This window comes from Oncorhynchus mykiss, chromosome 30 (genome assembly GCF_013265735.2).
Source record: "Oncorhynchus mykiss isolate Arlee chromosome 30, USDA_OmykA_1.1, whole genome shotgun sequence".
NCBI classification, from domain to species: domain Eukaryota; kingdom Metazoa; phylum Chordata; class Actinopteri; order Salmoniformes; family Salmonidae; genus Oncorhynchus; species Oncorhynchus mykiss.
Genome location: NC_050570.1, coordinates 35,460,253 through 35,485,653, shown reverse-complemented (window position 1 = coordinate 35,485,653; position 25,401 = coordinate 35,460,253). Strand labels below are relative to the sequence as shown.

The following is a 25,401-nucleotide window of genomic DNA, read 5'->3' as shown; positions in this document are numbered from 1 at the left end:
CTAAATGAGAGAGAGAGGGTCAGATTGGAGGTGTCCACTGATTCAATGAATTATGTAAGTCTACTGATTTAATGTAAGTAACGGTGAGAGGTTCTAGTCATTGTACAGAAAAGCAGTGGTCTAAGGTACTGCATCGTAGGGCTAGAGGCGTTACTACAGACCCGAGTTAATTCCCGGGCTGTGCCACAACTAGCCGTGGCCGGGAGTCCCATAGGACAGTGCATAATTGGCCCAGCGTCGTCCAGCTTAGGGGAGGGTTTGGTTTTACTTGGCTCATCTCTCCCTAGCGACTCCTTGTGGCGGGCTAGGTGTCTGCAGGCTGACCCTGGTCGCCGGTTGAACAGTGTTTCCTCCGACACATTGGTGCGGCTGGCTTCCGGGTTAAGCTGGCGGGTGTTAAGGAGCACAGTTAGGCGGGTCATGTTTCAGAGGACACGACTCCACTTTCGCCTCTCCCGAGCCCGTTGGGGAGTTGCAGTGACGAGACAAGAACGAAATATGGGGAGAAAAAGTCAAATACACAAAAAAAAGAAAGTCATTTTTAGTCATGCATGTCTTTGAGTACAAGATTTACCTCTGCATGGACAGTGATGATGTTCACCAAGGCTTCTTTCAGGTAGTTCCTCACACCTGTAGGAGAGTAGTTTTGCAATGACATCAAAACCCAGTCCAACACCCAAACCTGATCAAATGAAAATGATCCCAGACCAAACACTGACACGCTTTCTTTTACAATAAGACCAGACTAAAATGGAGTGGGTGTGGAACAAAAGTTGTGTCAAGCTTGGAGTTCTATTTTTGTCTGGCATTAAGGCGGCACTAGTGTCAAACACACATTCATTTGCAATTTCGACCTATTAAAGCCAGCATTCTGCTACTTTCTGTTGAGCAAGGATTGTTAATTTACTGGTCTTAAACCAGCGTTGTGACTTTTTTATACTGGCAATTTTATGATATCATTAAAATGTACATGTATTTATTGTTGTTGTTTAAAAACAAAACAGATTGGTAAATAAAAAAAAATAAAAAATGCTAACTTATTTGAATGATTCAGTGTCCTGGCTTTATTGTGAGATCGTCCATGGTGTGCATGCAATGCAACTTCTGGAGAAGTGTGAATGTCATCTGATCTGTTAGATGGTTGTGATTATGTTTATACAATTATATTTGGCAGCAGCATAACGGTGAGTGGGCATTCTCCTTTATTCTTTATATTGTCTCTTTGTGCAGCGACTGAGAAAGGTTTGGATGTGTGTAACACCCTCCACAGTCTGCATTGTTCTAATATTATATGCACACAGTGAGAAATGAGGGTGCCTGTTAGTGTATTTAGAGAGAGCCTATTTGAAACAAATGGTTTCAATCGTTTAGAATTGGATTAGAATTATTCGCTCTCGGGGCCTCCCGTTTGAGGCGTCACTACAGACCCTGGATCAATCCCAGCTGGCCGTGACTGGGAGACCCATGAGACGGCGCACAATTGATCCAGTGTCGTCCGGGTTAGAGAAGGGTTTGGCCGGCCGGGGATTTCCTTGCCCCATTGAGCTCTAGCGACTCCTTGTGGTGGGCCAGGTGCCTGCAATGTGACTTCGATGAAGTCGAAGGTGTTTCTTCCGACACATTGGTGCGGCTGGCTTCCGGGTTAAGCGAGCAGTGTGTCAAGAAGCAGTAGGGCTTGGCAGGATTGTGTTTCGGAGGACGCATGGCTCCAGACCTTCGCCCCTCCCGAGTCTGAAGGGGAGTTACAGTGATGGGACAAGACTAACTACCAATTGGAAATCACAAAAAAGGGGTAAAAGTACAAAAAAATATATAGGAGTTGAAGTCGGAAGCTTACATACACTTAGGTTGGAGTCATTAAAACTCGTTTTTCAACCACTATGCCATATATTTTGTGAAGTGCACCAGTCCCTCCTGCAGCAAAGCACCCCACAACATGACATTGCCACCCCCGTGCTTCACGGTTGGGATGGGGTTCTTCGGCTTGCAAGCCCCCCCCTTTTTTCTCCAAACATAACGATGGTCAATATGGCCAAACAGTTCTATTTTTGTTTCATCAGACCATCAGTTGCAAACCATAGTCTGGTCTTCCTGGCTGATTGGCCTGTCAGGTTGTGTCGATATAGGACTTGTTTTACTGTGGATATAGATACTTTTGTACCTTATTCCTCCAGCATCTTCACAAGGTCCTTAGCTGTTGTTCTGGGATTGATTTGCACTTTTCGCACCAAAGTATGTTCATCTCTAGGAGACAGAACGCGTCTCCTTCCCGAGCGGTATGAAGGCTGCGTGGTCCCATGGTGTTTATACTTGCGTACTATTGTTTGTACAGATGAATGTGGTACCTTCAGGCATTTGGAAATTGCTCACAAGGATGAACCAGGCTTGTGGAGGTCTACAATTTTTTTCCTGAGGTCTTGGCTGATTTCTTTTGATTTTCCCATGATGTCAAGCAAAGAGGTACTGAGTTTGAAGGTAGGCCTTGAAATACAACCACAGGTACACCTCCAATTGACTCAAATGATGTCAATTAGCCTATCAGAAGCTTCTAAAGCCATGACATAATTTTTCTGGAATTTCCAAGCTGTTTAAAGGCAGGCACAGTTAACTTACTGTATGTAAACTTCTGATCCACTGGAATTGTGGTACAGTGAATTATAAGTGAAATAATCTGTCTGTAAACAATTGTTGGAAAAATGACTTGTGTCATGCACAAAGTAGATGTCCTAACCGACTTGCCAAAACTATAGTTTGTTAACAAGAAATATGTGGAGTGGTTGAAAAACAAGTTTTAATGACCCCAACCTAAGTGTATGTAAACATCCTGACTTCAACTGTAGTTGATTTTATTAAAAAAAAAAAAACATAGGGTTTGTCTATATATGGAAAAATACACATTTAAACATTTTTACCAATTGATTAGTCGAAATAACACTTTTTTGTTTTTGTCGGGGACAGCCCTAAACAAGTGACATCATTAAGGGACCATAGCTTTCACCTGGATTCAACTGGTCAGTCATGGAAAGAGCATAATGTTTTGTACACTCAATGTATATTTCCATATTGAAGCCATGCAATTACTTAGAACAATGTGGACAGCAAACAGGTTCAAGTTAACGTATTTCGCAAGATGGGATAGGTCTACATGTTGTTATGTTGTTTCTGTAAGCTATTTAACAAACTATAACAGACTAACATTGGAATTGGAGTTGATGACAATGCAATACATAAAAACACACAACTTGAAGCAACCACGTATTTAGCTATGGAGCGCATTCTCATTGGCCAGTGAGGGGCCAAGTCTCGACACACCCACAACTGGTTTATTCATCAAAACACAGCCCTTTGGCGCCACAGCCAGCAACGGCGGCCATAATTCTGGATGTGAAAATAGCAAAAATAGTTCTGACACAGCCCTGAACCTATTGCGCTACCGTCAGAAGTTAGATTTAACATTTTGTTAGATCGGTCCGAAAAATGCCCCTGGTCTTGGTCTTTCTAATGAGAAAGTGGCTTATAGACCCACATTCACTCTGGGGAATGGTGGATGTATAAATATAGCCACCACTAACAAGCCATGTTGAAAAGACAATAGAAGAGTTGTATGCTGGTGTCTGGTACGTTAGGTTAATACTTCCAAGGGGCGCTGTGAGAGTAATACCACGAGAAAAAAAAAGACCAAAACCAGTGAAAGTTGTCTTGCTTTTTCCGCGGGTAATGGTTTGCAGCATGCCCATACTAAATCACACACACACACATACATAGGCTAGTCCTGCACACGCTAAGCCAGTGAAAGTATCATATCCTATTCCTTATAGTTGTGGTTATTAAGTCCAAATGTTCCTGTTTCACTATTAGCAGAACACACACACACACTTTCACTCCTTGGAGCATTTTGGAGGTGGGGGAGTGGGGTTATGTCAAACACACACACCGATTAACTTCCTGTTCCCGTAAGGTACGTAAAACCACCAAGTTTCACCTGGTCTCACTGCACATCCGTGTGCACGTGTGTGTGCATGGACCTTTGCACACACCCAAAACCACAGACCATAATGATATATTGTCCATGTCACTACTTATATCAGATCAATTTAGATTGTGTGTGTGTACAGAACGAAGATTCACTGAGAATTCATGTTTGACATTTCCTGCACTGTGCAGATGACACACACAAGGAGCTCCCCCACCCACAAAAAAACAAACAACTTCTTAAGAGAGAATATAGAGAGAAAATGAAAGAGAGAGAGAGAGGAAAAATATACAAAGGGTAGACATCAAGCCCATAGAGAAAACTCATTTTTGAACCCCTGGCTAAGTGCATCCAAGCACTGTTTACAGTAACACTTCAAACAGACACACAGAGACATTACAGTATGTACTCCACATATGACATACACATAAACCACAAAACACACAGGGCTGCTCAGACAGTCCCATGAATTCCCCTGACAGTGGTCAGGTTTAGTATATTTCGAGGTAAGCCAAAAGACTACATACAGTGCCTTCGAAAAGTATTCAGACCCCTTGATAAAATCATTTTTTCCCCTCAAATCTACACAGAATTCCCCATAATTTCCCATTTACATAAGTATTCAGACCCTTTCCTTAGTACTTTGCTGAAGCACCTTTGTCAGCGATTACCACTGAGTCTTCTTGGGTATGACGGTACAAGCTTGGCACACTGGTCCACTGGTGGACTCCAATCAAGATGGAGAAACATCTCAACGATGATCAATGGAAACAGGATCCACCTGAACTCAAGTTCAAGTCTCATAGCAAAGGGTCTGAATACTTATGTAAATAAGGTTTTTGTTATTTAATACATTTGCAAAAAAAATTAATGTTTTCACTTTGTCGTTATGGGGTATTCTGTGTAGCTTGCTGAGGATTTAAAAAAATGTATTTTATCAATTTTAGAATAAGGCTGTAATGTAACAAAATGTGGAAAAAGTCAAGGGGTCTGAATATTTTCCGAAGGCACTATAGGTCAGGGGTTATTATGGGTAAACCCCCCTCTCTCTGTCACACATGTGGCTTGGCTCAGAAACTCAACATTGCGAAGGCAATCTCTGAAAACATTTGGGAAATTGCATTTTAAAAGTCTATCAACAGTGCAGAGGTCGTTAATCTGTGTTTGTTTGAATCCTGGCCATAGCGCATAATGTCCTGCGATTAAGGTGTGCAGTCCCTCCAATTGAAGTAGACAGCATAGACCTGTGTGCGTGTATACCTGTGGGTGTTCCGCAGTCTCTCCAGTCGAAGTGTCCAGCATAGATGCCTGGTTCCAGGGATCCTACGATGGGATCAGACTTCCTCTCGATGTAGGCATCAAACAAACTCTCATCTAACTCCTTCACAGCATGTACAGTCACCTGGAAACATAGGTAGAGACAAACCTAATTAACACAACTACACAAACACTAACCTGGGAGCAGATTTCAATGTCTTTTATTTAGAAATCCCTTCCAACATCAGCAGTTGTCGCAAAGTGCTTTTACAGTAACTTTATTGGTGGTCTTATAGTCACAATATTGTTCCCTAGGCAAAAACCCAATAAACTGCCCTGAGTGGCTTTGAACCAACTGCTACAGGCGCTCAGCTGTCTTTACGGGAAGGTCCAACCAATATGTGAGAGAGAGAACGAGACTGACTCAGAGATCTGACATTTAAGTGTTTAAAGAGAAAGTGAGTGTAATTGCTCTGCCCTGAAACAAACTTCTTTCTCATCATATCTTCGGTGACAAACATTCTTCTTCACAGAACAGCAAAAACTAAACACCAAAATATCTAAGGGGCCAGTTAACGGTTTGTTGTTTCTTAAAGTTGCAGCTTCCCAAGGTTGTGCGTGTGTGTGTGTGTGTGTCCTCTCTACTCACCCGTGTGATCTTCTCAGTCCCAGTGAATCCGTGTCGCTCAAAGTGTTCAGCCAGATTAAGGAAGGTGTGTTTCTCCAGGTACTGACAGTTACTGAGGATGATCAGCAGACGCTGCTCCTACACACACGCGCGTGCGTGCGTGCAAGTACACACACAAACACACAGAATTTTAAAGGTCAGAACGTTGGATTTGTCATATTGAGTGGTCTCTGAACATTATCTGCCAGTAATCTCATCTTTGACTCCAACCCTGTTTTACTGCATACCACACACTCCGGGTTTCCCTCTGATACAAGTTAAATGAGAACAGCTACCTCACTGACATGATTAGTGTAACAGGTAGGATTCACTCTTAACACAAAAACCGTCACAGGCCAACAGCCACTGACCTTTGATTTTGTCAATTAAATTATTATTATTATTTTTTAATGTCCTGCTCCTTCCCTGACTTTTCCTAAATGTTTGTATTTTACACTGCTCATTTGTCAAAATGTTGAAATCACAAACAGAAAAGTATTGAGCCTTTGTACCATTTGTTTCCACACCTATTCCCAACTTAACCCGCCAAGACAATGTGCTGTTGGACGTTGGTACCCAGTCCCAAGCTAATGAGTCTCTCTCTCCTCACCGAATGAATGTCAAATAGGTGAATGGGCGATAATTGTGCACCTTACTTCACAATTGAATTTAAATGAGGCCTAACTGAATGATAAGGAAAGACAATAGTGTAATGATGAGTTTGTGTTATGCCTATTTAAATCAGCAACCAATAATTTGACAATAACCTCAAGGAGTGAGGGTGAGGCCAAGAGAACTAATCTGGGGGAAGTGTTTGGAGTCAAAATAGGATATCGTCGGGTCCCAGGTGGAGTAAAATGAGTTGGTTGACCCTCGAATGGTATACTTAAATTGATTCTAATTTTAGGAACAGCATCAAATCTTTGAGCCAAAGAGAAGCTAAGGGTGGATTTACAGATTTTTACAATCCAATAAACTCCTTCTGCGGGTCAACAGAGAGGCAAAGGCATCTAGCTGTCTATTGGTCAGGGAAGGATTGTTGTTTGGTGCTCCAAAAATAACTATTTCTGTACTAGGCTGCAACTCTATACCAAATGCTTCAGAAAGGGTTTTAAATATAGTGGACCAATAGCCTATCAGATGGGGACAGGACCAGAACATGTGAGTCAAGTCCACCAAAGAGCTTTTACATTGGTCAAATGTACCTTCAACGTTTGGGTAGAATTTGGACAATCTGGCCTTACTGATATGGATACAGTGAAGTACCTTAAACTGTACAAGGCTGATTAAGAGGAGCTTCCATTTACCCTAAGTAAGGAACTATTCCAGACTTTGTCAGATCTCTCCGCCAAGTCCTTTACCCCACTCAGATCAGATTTGATTAAATGACGGATTATCAAGGGACATGAACGATTATCTAAAAAATATGGGAGATGAGTCCCTTTAGTTGAAAAGGTGTTTTCAAAAGGGCATTCAAACTCGATCCGGGTGATAGAATTGGAAAGGCGGGGGGGCTTTGATTGCAAATAAACTGGCGGATTTGGAAATACTCAAATAAACTTGAATGGGGTAGATTCAATTTGATAGAAAGGTCATCGAAATTGGCAAAGGTGCCATCAATATAAAAGGTAATTAAACTTAGTAAAGCCATTCCTCTGCCACAGCGTAAAAGCTGAATTTGCCTGGAAAGAAGAGTTGATTATTACATATATGACCATGAATATAAAAACACAGAATGTAAAACATTGATGGAATTGAGTAAAACATTTGAGTATTGACGACAATTGGATTGGCTGTGTAGCGCAAAGCTAACAGAGGAAGATTGGAGGTGACGAAAGCTGACAAAGAGGAAGAGAAACAGTAGTTGGCTTCTGTTTGACACCAGTCAGTTTCTGGGGTGCGAAGCCAAGTAAACAATCTTTTGTATATTTCGCTGCCTAGTAATAATACATGAAGTTAGGAGGGGCTAGTCCTCCATGTGTAATATCTCTCTGGAGGAATGCTTTACGTATTCTTGGATTCCGACTGCCCCGTTTAAAAAAAAAAAAGATGAAAGACTTGTGAAGAGAGGGAGACGTTGGAACAAATACTGAAATTTGGGCAATTACATTCCTCTTAACACAATTCACTTTACCAGCTAAAGTAAAATGGAGAATACTCCATCTCTGAAAGCCCAGTTTAAGTGTGCTAATCAGGGGGATAAAGTTCTCATCGTGGAGGGAAGACGAGGTACGGGTGATATTGATGCCTAAATATTTAAAGCCAGACTTGGACAAACGAAATGGAATAGTGTCTCGTGGAATGTGTAAAGCTAATTCATTAATAGGAAAACATACATTTAAAAAAAAAAAAACAATTTCTGACCTGAAAATACAACAAACCTACACAGTAGGTCCACTGTATCAGGGACACACTCTTCGGGGTCTGAGAGATATAAAAACAAGTCATCTGAATACAAGGAAACGTTGTGTTCCAGTCCACATCTGTAGATACCATGTATTAAGGGTGTGTCCTTTAGCATAATAGAAAGGGGTTCTAGTAACAGAGGGGACAATGGATATCCTTGGTGTGTGACCCTTGATAATGGGAAATACTGTGAACAAAGTTTGTTTGTAGGTACTGATGCCTTGGATGATGAGTACAACAGTTGGACCCAAGAAATGAGGTTCGCACCAAAGCCAAATTCTCTCAGTACAGAGAATAAATATTGCCATTCTACCCTGTCAAATGCCTTCTCCGCATCTAAAGACATAATTACTTCAGGAACATCCGAAGATGCAGGAACGTATCACATTAAGCCGATGTTGACTGTTAGAAAAGGGATGGCAACCGTTAATAAACCCTGTCTGATCCGTTGATATGTCGTCTGTCATAGTGGACTCTATTCGAGAGGCGAGCAATTTCGCAAATATTTTAACATCTGCATTTAAAAGTGGGATCGGTCTGTATGAACCACATTCAGACGCACCTTTGCCGTGTTTTAACAACAGTGTGATCGACGCCTCTGTCAGGGTTTGGGGTAAAACACCATGGTCCTGGGTGTTTTCTAACATTTCCAGCAGGAGAAGCGCCAGGTTGGCAGAAAACCTGTAGAATTTGATTGGGTAGCCATCTGGGCCAGGGGATTTCCCACTTTGCATTGCTGTAATTGAATGAAAAATCTCCTCGAACTGCAAAGAAGTTGATCAATTTCCCCTCTCTTCTCTGTACTCCTCTGGTAGGAGTTTCCGAATGGTCAAGAAAATCATTCATAATTGAATTGTCTTCAGGTGATTCTGATGTTTAAAGGTCTGAATAAAATGGTTTTGAAAGTATTATTGATTTCAGTGGGACTAACTGATAAAACACCTGAGGAATTTGAGGGATCAGCTGTGAGGCAGATTTGAACTCGAGTTGAGAAGCTAGAAGTCGACCAGCCCTTTCTCCATGCTGGTAAACAAAACCTGCGTGCGTGAAGTAGCTGCTCCTCAGCCTTATCAGTGGATAGTAAATTGTACTGAGTTTGAAGACTCAGCCTTTCTTTATGATGTTCTGGTGATGGAAATGTGGAGTATTGTTGGTCTAATTCCAGAATGGCGTCGATCAGCTGCTGTTGTTTAATTTTCCGTGGTTTATTGAGGAGAGGAATAGGACATTTGTTCTGAGAGGATAAACACTTTTAAGTGTTTCCCAAAGTGTAGACAGAGATCGAATCTGTTTTATTTGTCTCAATGAAGACATCAATTGCATTCGATAGAATTGGGCAGAGGGAATTGTTTGAAAGTAAAGATGAGATGAGTCTCCATGGGGGGGGGGGGGGGGGGGGGGGGGTGATATGTATAGTTCAATGAGAATGAGAGGTCGAGTGACAGAGGAGCATGGTCACTAACAACAACGGCAGAGTATTCTACTTTCTTTACAGATGGGAGACGGGCTTTATCTACATAAAAATAAAGACAATTCCTTGTTATTGGAAAAAAGGAATCTCCATGGATCTACACATCCTGCCAGTCTCATGAATGTAGACAAAGCGCTGGACATTTTTGAGGGAGAAAATGCTCTAGGGTTTGAACGCCTTGAATTGGATCACACAATTCAAGTCACCTCCAAAAATGAAATAGTGTGAGAGTTGAGATTGGGCAGCAAAGAAATAAGTTTGTTAAAAAAAAAAATCTACATCATCCCAATTGGGAGCATAAACATTTACAAGCAAAACAAAAAAGGTGTGAAAGAGAGAACCAGATACCATAACAAAACGCCCCTGTGGATCTGAGATTATGTCAGGAGAGGTAAATTGTACTTTCTTTGAGTAAGTATTGCTGTTCCCCTTGACTTAACATTGCATTTTGAATGCAAGTGTGTCAAAAATAAGGGTCCTCTCCCTTGTAAAAGACATGAAAAGTTGAGGAGCTGAAACTTGACCCCTTCTTGTAGAGACAGGTTTTGATTTCCTTGAATTCAGCTTCACGAGGTTGGCACACAGGTCCAGGTAGAATCATATATCTTGGCCACGGAATTTTGCTCCCTCGCCCAGCGCATTGCACGTTCCTAATCTTGGTAATGATGAAAGTGGGCTATGATTGCCCTAGGCTGCTCCCCTGAGCTGGGATTGGGGGCGAGAGATCTGTGTGTTCGGGCGAGACACCATTTCCCATCACTACTACCAGCATGTCAGAGACAAATTTCACAGGGTTGACTAGTCTCAACGATCCAGATACTTTCCCTTCTGGTTTAATTCTCCAACGAATCTACCCATATGCGAGGCAGCTGCCTCTACTAGCTCGGCAATATGCTTGGCGTTGTTAGTGGAGAAACCTTCTCGTGTAGTGAGTGCCCAAAAGTGTTGACTATTTCCCAAAAGGCATCAACGGAAGTTTGGAGAGGTGCCAGCGAAGGGCTGATGACAGAAGCCATATCCTCTTTTAGGCTACTTATTTGTTTAGCTAGCTCAGCTACAAGCGTGGTCATAGACAAGGGCTCCGACTCTGCATCAGGGCTGGCCGTGGCAGCCATTTTCAGTGTTCGAGTAGTTGGTTCGGCCTTCGACGATGTGTTGGTTGTAGCAGTTCTCTTCGGGTTGGTCTAGCTCATGGTACCATAAAAAATTATTCAAATAATATAACCAACCGATACAGCAACAGAAAAACAGCGGTGTCTAAAAACGTAAAAATTTAAGTTTTAATTAGGGACCTCTCTCAAAAACGTCTTCGTACATCGCCCGAGCGGAAGTCCACTGCAAAACATTTCCTTGACTCTATCCAAGTTGATGAGCGGGAAACAAACAATGCCTGCACAGCCGGCCCATTGAAACGACACCGAAATTAATTTCACACATAATAAGAGTTAGCCTATAGACAAGATAACATTTACATTAATCTGACGAGTGACAATATTAGGCCTATCAGTTTGTACATGATGAGATGGGCGCATCTTGTAATTGACAGATAGAGGGAAAGGAGTATCAATTTGTCAAATCCTCAATCAGAGTCACATGCAGGTAAAACATTTTGATTTCTATATAGTATCAGAAAGAGCATGTTCTGCAGCTTCTATGACATGTACCTTTGTCAAATAACTCTCAAATTCAAGAGGTGCATCTCTATTTACCAATGTCACTTTTTCCAAGAATATCCGTGCTGTCCATGCATTCAGCACATGACCACTCGAGTGGCAGCATTGCGGTGGCTACTAAGCAAATACTAGTAACCTAATAACATTTAAATATGCTATTCTGTTATCAATGGATGAATGGGCGATAGAAACCAAATAGAAACTGATAATGGTGCATGTGACTTCAATGAACTGAATGATGAGGAGGGTGATTAAACTAGATTTATCTGAATAATGAGGGTTAAGAGGATGATTGAATTTAGAACAATAGTGTAATGATGATGAATTGTGGGCTGTCTAATTATTGTATTATGAAAGGCTGGAAATTGTATATAATTTCCCATCGGAGAGTCAAATCAGACACTGAGTGTAGTTCAGAATGGCAAGCCGAACCAAACGAATGGACGCACTGACAGACTAGATGAATTGGAGTAACGAATATGGAGCTTGAAAATCGACATTGCTGATGAAGAGTCTTCATCTGATTCTGATGTTGACTTCGAGCCTCCGTCTCCGATGCCTGAGTCTCGCCGCGGAAAAACCAGAACAGAGCCAACTGAGGCGGTGAGCCCAACTGCCACCATGAGACAGGAGTCTGGGAGGGACGGCACGGTTTGGGTAGAAAAGAGTGACGAGTTTATGTGGCATGCAGATGTTGTAGCACATCAAAGATTGTACTGTTGCTCATGCGCACAGAAAAATAAACAGTATGTGGGACATGTCTATGGATGAACTCAAAGCATTTATGGCACTCTTGTATGTCTGTGGGGCATACGGCGGTAAGAGCATGGATGTGGAGTTATTTTGGTCTGATAGGTATGGTGTGGACTTTTTCAGAGAGACCATCCCACGCAACCTCTTCCCAGAGATTATGCAACACCTGTGGCAGGTGCTCACAAAACAAGGCTCGTGAAAACTGTGTGCAGTGCCACCAATTTATTTCCGGGGCTTTGTGTGAGCAAAGCAAAAGTGAAGAGGCGACTCCGGGATGCTAGCGTTCTAGGTTCCTCTGTCCAGTGTCTGTGGAATATAAAAGGCCACTCTAACATGTGCAGGTTTGTCACACAACACAATGCCACAGAGTGCAATTGGCATGCTGACTGTAGGAATGCCCATCAGAGTTGGTTAATTTTTCTATCATAAGCTGCCTCCAACATCATTTTAGAGAATTTGGCAGTACGTCCAACCGGCCTCACAACCACGTGTAACTACGGCCGGCTCAGGACCCCCACATCCGTTTTCTGAGGAGTATTTTGGACTGTAATAAAGCCCTTTTGAGGGGGAAAAACCCATTCTGATTGGCTGGGCCTGGCTCCCCAGTGGGTGGGCCTATTCACTCCTAGGCACACCAATGGCTGCGCTCCTGCTCAGTCATGTGAAATCAATAGATTAGGGGCTAATAAATTAATTACACGTGACTGATTCACTTATATGAACTGTAACTCAGTAAAATTGTTGAAATTGTTGCATTTTGCATTTATATTTTTGTTTTGTTTTGCTTGGCATGTAGCCTAGCGGTTAGAGCGTTGGGTCAGTAATTGAAAGGTTGCTGGATCGAATCCCCGAGCTGAACAAGGCAGTTAACCTACTGTTCCCCATGACCCGTCATTGTAAATAAGAATTTGTTCTTAACTGACTTGCCTAGTTAAATAAAGGTTAAATAAAATGAAAATAAAAAAGTATCTTACTATGAATATTTCTTCATGCAATTAATCCTTTACAATGGTTTATGCACTATTTATCAAGCGTTGGTGCTCATAAATAAACTCTGGGCATCTGCTCTGAATATTGCCTGGCTGTCAGTCTCACCATCTCACCCCTGCTAGAGACTAGGGGAAACCCCGTCTGCCCCCTGCTCTATTTCCCTTTACCAGAAAAACCCTACACACACACTCCTCTGTCATCACCCCCCCCCCACACACACATGACACCCATGCCATTCACTCTCATCTCAACATATAGTATTTACAGGAAATAAGGTTGTGCCTGCTTCCTGTCCATAACCAGGAAACAGCATCATAACACAGAGTGGTTTGGTTTGCCAGTGAAAGAGATACATGTGTGTGTTTGTTTGGTGTGTGTGTGTGTGTGTAGTGGGGTGAGATTGTAAGAGAGATAGAGCGCGAGAAAGAACCCTCATTGAGAACGCTTACTGACATCGGTAATCCTGTAGAGTGAAATTGAGGCCAATAGTCTCAGAATGAGAAAAATAAGATTTTCATACCAGTGTTGGACAGAAGTCCTCCTGAATGCCACTGAACAAGTTTGGAGAGGCCTGGTCCACGGACATACTGAGAACACACACCGAAGAGTTTAAAAAACACTAATGCAGACATATAAAAGGACACTGGAAGTAAAGTCCCTGCCTGTACTCACCGTGAGGTGTCGATGTCTCTGTCTGTTTTAGTGCTCAGCTGCTCCAGGCAGTTGATGAACACCTGGAATAGGTGTTACAGGTCAGTCACATATACAGATCAGTTACTCAGACACACCTAGACAACAGTAACAGTGTACTATATTCTAAATGTCTACTGAATGGGGTGAATGGATTGCACTGTAAACCTACAGTAAAACTACCTAGAATCTGTAGTGATTCCTTTGGGGTAATAGGAGTGTAATCCTAGTCTCTTATCTACTCTGTACCATACCTTATTGATGTCCTTCCAGAGCTTTTCCACTTGCTCTCGAACCTGCTCGGAAAGTAACATCATCTACATGTCTACTGAATTTGAACTGAATTTGTGCACTGAAGACCTACAGTAAACGACTGGTTTCTGTAAGTATTCCTATGGTGAAATATGACGTAATCCTTGACTCTACTTTGTACCGTACCTTCATGATCCTCCCACAGAGCTTCCTGGCCCCTTCATGCTACAAAGTTAAAAAGTCTACAATAATCTAAGGGCCAGTTCAACGGACATAGATAGACTAATCTCAGTGGAGATTCTCCATTGAAAGTCCAGGACTAGTTTTAATATGTGTCCTGGAAACTGTCCCTAAATGCCTACCGGACTTTTGCATTGTAGCTTATAGACAACCTGTGACCTGTAGGAGTCCCTTCAGTGTAGACAGAGTGAAATATAGAGTAAACTTATTCTCTAGTGACATTCACACCATACCTTCATTGCTAAACTACCAGTAAATTGAAGGGATTCCTATGTTGAACTATACTGTAATATGAATCTCTACTCCGTATTATTGTGGTAAAATATACTGTAAACCTAGTCTGCAGTGACTGTACAGTACCTTTATGATGTCCACACAGAGCTCTGAGGCCTGGTCCTGATCCAACTGGAGGATCTGAAGACAGGAGAGGAGAGCAAGGTGAGACAGGACACTCAGCCGCATAAAACAACTATCACACTGTAACATGGTCCAATACAACAACATATCCAGGAAACTACCAAAATAAAGGAAACACTTGAGTAAATGAGGGACACAACATATATTGAAAGCAGGTGCATCCACACAGGTGTGGTTTGTCAATTAAGCAATTAATATCCCATTATGCTTAGGGGTCATGTATACAAATGTCCAGTTGCCCATCATTTTGGCTACCATGGCTAGAAGAAATCTCAGGGACTCTGAAAGAGGGGTCTCAAAGGAGCATAGGGGGTTTAAAGGGTGTGTGTGTGTGTCTCATTCACCAAATCTCAACCCGAATTGAACACTTAAAGGAGATTATGGAACGAAGCCTGAGAATCTATGCCAAGGTGCAGTGAAGCTGATCTGGTGGCTCGCGTTGGACCAACACCCCTTGAGACACTTTATGTTGGTGTTTCCCTAATTTTGGCAGTTACCTGTAGTTCACATAGATGAATGAGATTCTGTGATAGTGTAATATGTGTGTGTTTGTGTGTGTTTCTTACATTGACCTCCCCAGGTTTGGTCTCCATGGGTTCTTTGAGTGACTGCAGCATCTGCACCATGCACTGCTCAAACTGGGCCGGCTGCTCACAACGCACAGATCGAATACATACAGTGTATTCAGAAAGTATTCAGACCACTTGACATTTTCCACGTTTTGTTACATTACAGCCTTATTCTAAAACTGATACAATTATATTTTTTTCTCATCAATCTACACACAATACCCCATAATGACAAAGCAAAACTGTTTTTTAGAAATGTTTGCAAACGTATTAAAAATAAAGAACAAAAACCTTATTTACATAAGTATTCAGACCCTTTGCTATGAGACTCGAAATTGAACTCAGGTGCATCCTGTTTCCATTGATCATCCTTGAGATGTTGCTACAACGTAAATGGAGGCTGTGGTAAATTCAATTGATTAGACATGATTTGGAAAGGAACACACCTGTCTATCTAAGGTCCCACACTGGACAGTGCATATCAGTTAACCCACTGTTCCCCGGGCGCCGAAGACGTGGATGTCGATTAAGGCAGCCCCCCGCACCTCTCTGGTTCAGAGGGGTTAGGTTAAATGCGGAAGACCCATTTCAGTTGAAAGCATTCAGTTGTACAACTGATTAGGTAACCCCTTTCCCTTCCAGAGCAAAAACCAAGCCATGAGGTCAAATAAATTGTCTGTAGAGGCACAGATCTGGGGAAGGGTACCAAAACATTTTCACAGCATTGAAGGTCCCCAAGAACACTGTGGCCTCCATCATTCTTAAATGGAAGAAGTTTGGAACCACCAAGACTCTTCCAAGAGCAGGCCGCCTGGCCAAACTGAGCAACTGGGGGAGAAGGGTCTTGGTCAGGGAGGTGACCAAGAACCCGATGGTCACTCTGACAGAGCTCCAGAGTTCCTCTGTGGAGATGGGAGAACCTTTCAGAAGGACAACCATCTCTGCAGCACTCCACCAATCAGGACTTTATGGTAGAGTGGCCAGACGGAAGCCACTCCTCAGTAAAAGACAACAGTCTGCTTGGAGTTTGCTAAAACGCACCTAAAGACTATCAGACCATGAGAAACAAGATTCTGTGATCTGACGAAACCAAGATTGAACTCTTAGACCTGAATGCCAAGCGTCACGTCTGGAAGACACCTAGCACCATCCCTACGGTGAAGCATGGTGGTGACAGCATCACACAGTGGGGATGTTTTTCAGTGACAAGGACTGGGAGACTAGTCAGGATAAAGGGAATGATGAACTGAGCAAAGTACATGGAGATCATGGATGAAAACCTGCTCCAGAGCGCTGAGGACCTCAGACTGGGGCGAAGGTTCAGAGAGGGTCTGGTGAGAAGAATGGGAGAAACTCCCCAAATACAAGTGTGACAAGCTTGTAGCGTCATACCCAAGAAGAATCAAGGCTATAATCGCTGCCAAAGGTGTTTCAACAATGTACTGAGTAAAGAGTCTGAATACTTAGATTATCTATAAAACATTTGCAAAGATTTTGAAAAAATGAGATGCTTTGTCATTATGGGGTTTTGAGTGCAGATTGATGAGAAAAATATATATATACATACACACACATACACTACCGTTCAAAAGTTTGGGTTCACTTAGAAATGTTTTTCATGAAAACATACATGAAATGAGTTGCAAAATGAATGAAGGTTATAAATAATGATTCTTAATTGAAATAATAATTGTGTCCTTCAAACTTAGCTTTCATCAAAGAATACTCCATTTGCAGCAATTACAGCCTTGCAGACCTTTGGCATTCTAGTTGTCAGTTTATTGAGGTAATCTGAAGAGATTTCACCCCATGCTTCCTGAAGCACCTCCCACAAGTTGGATTGGCTTGATGGGCCAACAGCTCAATAGGGTTGAGATCTGGTGACTGTGCTGGCCACTCCATTATAGACAGAATACCAGCTGACTGCCTCTTCCCTAAATAGTTCTTGCATAGTTTGGAGTTGTGCTTTGGGTCATTGTCCTGTTGTAGGAGGAAATTGGCTCCAATTAAGCACTGTCCACAGGGTATGGCATGGCATTGCAAAATGGAGTGACAGCCTTCCTTCTTCAAGATCCCTTCTACCCTGTACAAATCTCCCACTTTAACACCACCAAAGCACTCCCAGACCATCGCATTGCCTCCACCATGCTTGACAGATGGCGTCAAGCACTCCTCCAGCATATTTAATTTTTTCCTGCATCTCACGAATGTACTTCTTTGTGATTTGAACACCTCAAACTTTAGATTTGTCTGTCCATAACACTTTTTTTCCAATCTTCCTCTGTCCAGTGTCTGTGTTATTTTGCCCATCTTAATATTTTATTTTTATTGGCCAGTCTGAGACTTGGCTTTTTCTTTGCAACTCTGCCTAGAAGGCCAGCATCCCGAAGTCACCTCTTTACTGTTGACGTTGAGACCTGTGTTTTGCGGGTACCATTTAATGAAGCTGCCAGTTGAGGACTTGTAAGGCGTCCATTTCTCAAACTCGACACTATAATGTACAGTGGGGCAAACAAGTATTTAGTCAGCCACCAATTGTGCAAGTTCTCCCACTTAAAAAGATGAGGCCTGTAATTTTCATCATAGGTACACTTCAACTATGACAGACAAAATGAGATTATTTTTCTCCAGAAAATCACATTGAATTTCTTTTAATTATGGTGGAAAATAAGTATTTGGTCACCTACAAACAAGCAAGATTTCTGGCTCTCACAGACCTGTAACTTCTTCTTTAAGGGGCTCCTCTGTGTCCTCCACTCGTTACCTGTATTAATGGCACCTGTTTGAACTTGTTATCAGTATAAAAGACACCTGTCCACAACCTCAAACAGTCACACTCCAAACTCCACTATGGCCAAGACAAAAGAGCTGTCACCAGAAACACACCAGAAACAAAATTGTAGACCTGCACCAGGCTGGGAAGACTGAATCTGCAATAGGTAAGCAGCTTGGTTTGAAGAAATCAACTGTGGGAGCAATTATTAGGAAATGGAAGACATACAAGACCACTGATAATCTCCCTCGATCTGGGGCTCCACACAAGATCTCACCCCATGGGGTCAAAATTATCACAAGAACGGTGAGCAAAAATCCCAGAACCACACGGGGGGACCTAGTGAATGACCTGCAGAGAGCTGGGACCAAAGTTTTATTTTATTTTACCTTTATTTAACTAGGCAAGTCAGTTCAGAACAAATTCTTATTTTCAATGACGGCCTAGGAACAGTGGGTTAACTTGCCTGTGCAGGGGCAGAACGACAGATTTGTACCTTGTCAGCTCGGGGGTTTGAACTTGCAACCTTCCAACGCTCTAACCACTAGGCTACCCTGCCGCAAACAAAGCCTACCATCAGTAACACACTACGCCGCCAGGGACTCAAATCCTGCAGTGCCAGACGTGTCCCCCTACTTAAGCCAGTACATGTCCAGGCCCGTCTGAAGTTTGCTAGAGAGCGTTTGGATGATCCAGAAGAAGATTGGGAGAATGTCATATGGTTAGATGAAACCAAAATATAACTTTTTGGGAAAAACTCAACTCGTCGTGTTTGGAGGACAAAGAATGCTGAGTTGTATCCAAAGAACACCATACCTACTGTGAAGCATGGGGGTGGAAACATTATGCTTTGGGGCTGTTTTTCTGCAAAGGGACCAGGACGACTGATCCGTGTAAAGGAAAGAATGAATGGGGCCATGTATCGTGAGATTTTGAGTGAAAACCTCCTTCCATCAGCAAGGGCATTGAAGATGAAACATGGCTGGGTCTTTCAGCATGACTACGATCCCAAACATACCGCCCAGGCAACGAAGGAGTGGCTTCGTAAGAAGCATTTCAAGGTCCTGGAGTGGCCTAGCCAGTCTCCAGATCTCAACCCCAAAGAAAATCTTTGGAGGGAGTTGAAAGTCCATGTAGCCCAGCAACAGCCCAAAAAACATCACTGCTCTAGAGGAGATCTGCATGGAAGAATGGGCCAAAATACCAGCAACAGTGTGTGAAAACCTTGTGAAGACTTACAGAAAACGTTTGACCTCTGTCATTGCCAACAAAGGGTATATAACAAAGTATTGAGAAACTTTTGTTATTGACCAAATGCTTATTTTCCACCATAATTTGCAAATAAATTCATTAAAAATCCTACAATGTGATTTTCTGGATTTTCTTTCTTCTCATTTTGTCTGCCATAGTTGAAGTGTACCTATGATGAAAATTACAGGCCTCTCATCTTTTTAAGTGGGAGAACTTGCACAATTGGTGGCTGACTAAATACTTTTTTGCCCCACTGTACTTGTCCTCTTGCTCAGTTGTGCACCAGAGCCTCCCACTCCTCTTTCTATTCTGATTAGAGCACTCACTGTATATAGACTTTGTTTTCTACTGTATTATTGACTGTATGTTTTGTTCATTCCATGTGTAACTCTGTGTTGTTGTATGTGTCGAACTGCTATGCTTTATCTTGGCCAGGTCGCAGTTCCAAATGAGAACTTGTTCTCAACTAGCTTACCTGGTTAAATAAAGGTGAAATAAAAAAATAATCAATTAAAAAAGTTTGCGCTGTTCTGTGAAGGGAGTAGTACACAGCGTTGTACGAGATCTTCAGTTTCTTGGCAATTTCTCACATGGAATAGCCTTCATTTCTCAGAACAAGAATAGACTGATGAGTTTCAGAAGAAAGTTATTTGTTTCTGGTCATTTTGAGCCTGTAATCGAACCCACAAATGCTGATGCTCCAGATACTCAACTAGTCTAAAGAAGGCTAGTTTTACTACTTCTTTAATCAGAACAACATTTCTCAGCTGTGCTAACCTAATTGTAAAAGGGTTTTCTAATGATCAATTTGCCTTTTAAAATTATAAACTTTGATTAGCTAACACAACGTGCCATTGGAACACAGGAGTGATGGTTGCTGATAATGGGCCTCTGTATGACTATGTAGATCTCAGCTATTTCGAGCTACAATAGTCATTTACAACATTAGCAATGTCTACACTGCATTTCTGATCAATTTGTTGTTCTTTTAATGGACCAAAAAATGTGCCTTTCTTTCAAAAACAAGGACATTTCTAAGTGAACCCAAACTTTTGAATGGTAGTGTATATATTTTAGAATAAGGTTGTAACAAAATGTGGAAAAAGTCAAGGGGTCTGAATACTTTCCAAATGCACTGTAGATTACACCATGACATATTTTATATCATACTGTATCTTACCATAATAAATCATGATATTTCACTAAGTGGAGTGTATATTATAGTAACTATAGCTTTACCAGGCTGGTGATTCCTTCATTGTCTACGACCCAGTCCTCTTTCTCTGCAACCCTTTTGACATCTGACAAGGCACATACAAAAACATTAATGATTGTAGAGGCTACAAATGTGTGCACTCTTTACATGATTTTTGATCTACTAGGTAGAAGATGGCTAACAACTGAATGGTCATGACCAGTTCACATTACATTTTAAATAGGACTGAGAGAGTTGTTTGGAGGAAGACTGCAGTAGAGAGTGAAATGACCCTCTAAACTAGTGTATAACTAACTACCTTCAAAACCACCTTTAGTTGGTACTATCAACCCAGATGTTCTATAGAACTAGGACCACTGTCAGAATAACCACACTTGTTAACCACAAACCATCTTTCACTGAACACTAACACTTTCTCTAACCTCACATAACTCACCCCTTCCATTTCTCCTCTCCCCTATCCCCCAACCTCGCTATCCTTCCAGCTCCCCCTCTCTCCAGGGTGCAGAGGGCAGGATGACCAGTTGATGTCTCAGCTCCTACAGTAGATCCCTCCCTCCCTCCCTTCCACTCTGTGGTGTGGTGCAGGGTGACCAGTCAACAGTGGTGTCTCAGCTCCAACAGTAGATCCCCCCCCTCCCATATCTCCATCCTCCCTTTCCTCACCCTCTGCAGTGTGGTGCAGGGTGACCAGTAGACAGTGGTGTCTCAGCTCCAACAGTAGACCCCCCCCCCCCCATATCTCCATCCTCCCTTTTCTCACCCTCTGCGGTGTGGTGCAGGGTGACCAGTAGACAGTGGTGTCTCAGCTCTAACAATAGATCCTGGATCACCTGCAGTAGATCATTGGGGATCTCGAGAGCTACCAGAGCCTCAAAAATTATTCTGAAGACGTGGGAGAAAAAGAGATAGAAATGAGGGAGAAATAGAAGGCAGGAAAGCGATAGAGACGGTGGAAGTGGGATTGGGGGTCAGGAATATGGGGTACACACACACACACACACACACACACACACACACACACAAAATCAGTGATCATCAATTAGATTCAGATTTATCTTGAGCGGATGGTCGGGGGGCTGAAACATAATTACAAATCATTTGTAGACTACAAACTGCAAATTGACCGCAAGAATGCAAAACAGATATAATATTTGACTAAAACATAATCAATTCAAACCTGGCTTACATTTGTACAAACAGTTGAAGTTGGAAGTTTACATACACGTAGGTTGGAGTCATTAAAACACGTTTTTCAACCACTCCACAAATTTCTTGTTAACAAACTATAGTTTTGGCAAGTCGGTTAGGACATCTACTTCATGCATGACAAGGAATTTTTCCAACAACTCTTTGCTTGACATCATGGGAAAATCAAAAGAAATCAGCCAAGAGCTCAGAAAATAAATTGTAGACCTCCACAAGTCTGGTTCATCCTTGGGAGCAATTTCCAAACACCTGAAGGTACCACGTTCATCTGTACAAACAATAGTACGCAAGTATAAACACCATGGGACCACGCAGCCGTCATACCGCTCTGGAAGGAGACGCGTTCTGCCTCCTAGAGATGAACGTACTTTGGTGCGAAAAGAGCAAATCAATCCCAGAACGACAGCAAAGGAGCTTGTGAAGAGGCTGGAGGAAACAGGTACAAAAGTATCTATAGCCACAGTAAAACAAGTCCTATATCGACATAACCTGAAAGGCTGCCCAACAAGGAAGAAGCCACTGCCCCCAAACCGCCATAAAAAAGCACGCCTACACATGGGGACAAAGATCGTACTTTTTGGAGAAATGTCCTCTGGTCGGATGAAACAAAAATTGAACTGTTTGGCCATAATGACCATCGTTATGTTTGGAGGAAAAAGGGGGAGGCTTGCAAGCCGAAGAACACAATCCCAACCGTGAAGCACGGGGGTGGCAGCATCATGTTGTGGGGGTGCTTTGCTGCACGAGGGACTGGTGCACAAACCAAAATAGATGGCATCATGAGGAAAGGAAATTACGTGGATATATTGAAGCAACATCTCAAGACATCAGTCAGGAAGTTAAAGCTTAGTCGCAAATGGGTCTTCCAAATGGACAATGACCCCAAGCATACTTCCAAAGTTGTGGCAAAATGACTTAAGGACAACAAAGTCAAGGTATTGGAGTGGCCATCACAAAGCCCTGACCTCAATCCTATAGAACATTTGTGGGCAGAACTGGAAAAGAGTGTGCGAGCGAGGAGGCCTTCAAACCTGACTCAGTTACACCATCTCTGGCAGGAGGAATGGGCCAAAATTCACCCAACTTATTGTGGGAAGCTTGTGGAAGGCTACCCAAAACATTTGACCCAAGTTAAACAATTTAAAGGCAATGCTACCAAATACTAATTGAGTGCATGTAAACTTCTGACCCACTGGGAATGTGATGAAAGAAACAAAAGCTGAAATAAATAATTTGCTCTACTATTATTCTGACATTTCACATTCTTAAAATAAAAGTGGTGATCCTAACTGGATTAAATGTCAGGAATTGTGAAGAACTGAGTTTAAATGTATTTGGTTAAGGTGTATGTAAACCTCCGACTTCAACTGTGTTTCTTTATTATGCGTGGGAATACTTCGGAACAGATTTCCAAAATTAAAATCACTTGGAGCTCATTTCCTTGTGTTTTTAGAGTCTTATGTCCAACAATAAAGATAATAATAATTGTCAGCGAATTTGGGGGGCCAAATAAAACCACCCACGAGCCAAATTCAGTGTGTGGGCCACCAGTTGGGGAACTCTGCACTACAGTGACATGTCCATACCTAACGATGTGTATGACCTGAGTGAGCCAGGGTCCAGTGAGCTCAGTCTTATTCTCCCAGCCACCGTACAATCTCAGCTCCAGCTCTGTCAGGGTGGAGGGGAGCAGAGCACCTCTCACCAGCTTCACCAAGCGATGAGTCACCTCCTCTATCATTTTCTATACAGACACACAGAAACAGACTTGAGTCCTATAACAATACAACAATACCACTTTGGACCATTACAAGGCACTGCCCATTTTGCTTTAGCTCTGAAAACTGTACACTGATGAGAGGGCATTCTTATGGTTATAAAAAGTGTATCTAAAACTATATCCAGCACAACTCACCTTAAAGTCGTTCTGTCTCTGCCTGGCATTCTTCTTTGACTTTTCAACCTGGCCAGATTTCTCTCCAGTCTGATAAAAGCACACGTTTGACAACAGTGAAAATATGCTGTGTTGGATCATTACATTCATGACGCCCAATCACTGTCTGTTTTGCATACCTCGCTGAAGAGGCTGCCGTTGACGTAGGAGATCCAGAGCTTCCAGAAGTTGGGGAGCTGGCCAATCACCACGTCCGACAGCTTCTCCACAAACTGCACCTGCTGGGGTGTCTCATAATGCCAGGCTGCAACACACAAAGACAGGAGACAGACCGGTTATAGTGTAAATAAAAATACAGAATAGTTCACAATTAAACTTTACAAATGTACACAGTGCTGATGTTTTTTGGGGAAACATGTCCACAACCCTTTCAAAACTCCCAGGTTGAAAAGGTCTGGTAGAGTGTGTGCATTGTTATACTGTACTATAATATAGTAGGGTTACTCACTGCTGTGGCGTGGGGTATGCAAGATGCCCCCCTTATTCAGAGGAGCTGTGTCCCTGATCCTACTGAAAGCCGATGGGCGAGGGTCCCCCTCTAGATCCAGGGCTATGGCCCCCAAGCCCACTGAGATGGAGAGATAGAAGGAGAGGGGGAGAGAGAAAAATAGAGAAATAAACCCACAGGAACACATACTTGAGATTAAATAAACCTTTTTCATAAAACTCCCCATTCCTCAATAATCTCAGCAGGCTTTCACACCAAACAATCCCTCACTCGCTCCTCTCCTCCGTTCTTTATTTGTCTTCTCGTCCACCTCTCCCCTGGCCAGTAACAGATAGAATGCCCTGTTGTTTCAGGGTGAGAGAGAAAAGTAAAAGCGGGAGGATGAGGAGAGGAGAAGCGAGCAAAGGGGAGCTGAAGAGAGTGCAACCCCACTGTTTGTACGGGGCAGAGGCGAACTGGGTTTAGCTGGGCCACAGTGATGTCTGTGCGGATCTGGGTCAGATTACTCTGGCCTGATCAGGCCGCTCACTGCTCTCCACAAGATGGTGATAGAGAGCTACAGTGGTACTGCAGCCAGGGGGTGACTGGCTGACTGGCACCCTTGCTTCCAGTGCACTTGGCTTAGTGCACTCCTGTGGGTCACTGGGAGAGGTTTGGTAAAGAACCAAACGGGGTGAAAGGTCAGCCCCGTGACCTTTGGTCTTTGACATGAAAGTGAAACCTGCACTGATAAAAGACTATGATAGAAACTCAGGGTAAAGCACTAGTACAACAACACTACTAGAGCTTAAATAGCACGCCCACAGATCCTTATTGTAAACGCATTGAGAAAAATAACAGGGCTTATTTCCAGAACATATGACACACACACAGTGAGTCACAAACTCGTTCTCTTGTGTATGTTGCGGTCTATGAGCTTTGGAGAAAACCCCAGACTGCTTGGGCAGCAGGCTTACAGTACAGCAGATCAAACCCGTCCATCTCCAAATGTGAGAAAAGTCTACAAGGTGAGTCAGACAGACCAGAAACGGTTTTTCAAACACATGAATATATAGACGCACAGTAAGTAGAAACACATATGTTTGGAAGTTCATATTTAGGCATACACACAACCGCGCACACACACACACACACACACACACGACACCATGGGAAAGGGTTCACCCGACACCTGGATCAACAGCAGCAGCTC

At 42.6% G+C, this 25,401-nt stretch overlaps 1 protein-coding gene across 5 annotated transcripts in view; it reads right to left on the bottom strand.

The window, feature by feature from the left end:
* Positions 1-25,401, bottom strand: part of LOC110521760 (exocyst complex component 2) — an 86,807-nt gene that overhangs the window by 6,722 nt on the left and 54,684 nt on the right. For all 5 annotated transcript variants that reach the window (XM_036969306.1, XM_036969308.1, XM_036969307.1 and 2 more), the window contains 13 exons: positions 24,210-24,329; positions 23,881-24,005; positions 23,723-23,791; positions 23,394-23,551; positions 21,362-21,483; positions 20,622-20,683; positions 15,356-15,436; positions 14,733-14,786; positions 13,863-13,924; positions 13,711-13,777; positions 5,880-5,996; positions 5,234-5,375; positions 575-630 (listed from right to left, as the gene is read on the bottom strand). In XM_036969306.1, coding sequence (XP_036825201.1) covers positions 575-630; positions 5,234-5,375; positions 5,880-5,996; positions 13,711-13,777; positions 13,863-13,924; positions 14,733-14,786; positions 15,356-15,436; positions 20,622-20,683; positions 21,362-21,483; positions 23,394-23,551; positions 23,723-23,791; positions 23,881-24,005; positions 24,210-24,329 — 1,235 coding nt within the window. The remainder of the gene's footprint in view (positions 1-574; positions 631-5,233; positions 5,376-5,879; positions 5,997-13,710; positions 13,778-13,862; positions 13,925-14,732; positions 14,787-15,355; positions 15,437-20,621; positions 20,684-21,361; positions 21,484-23,393; positions 23,552-23,722; positions 23,792-23,880; positions 24,006-24,209; positions 24,330-25,401) is intronic.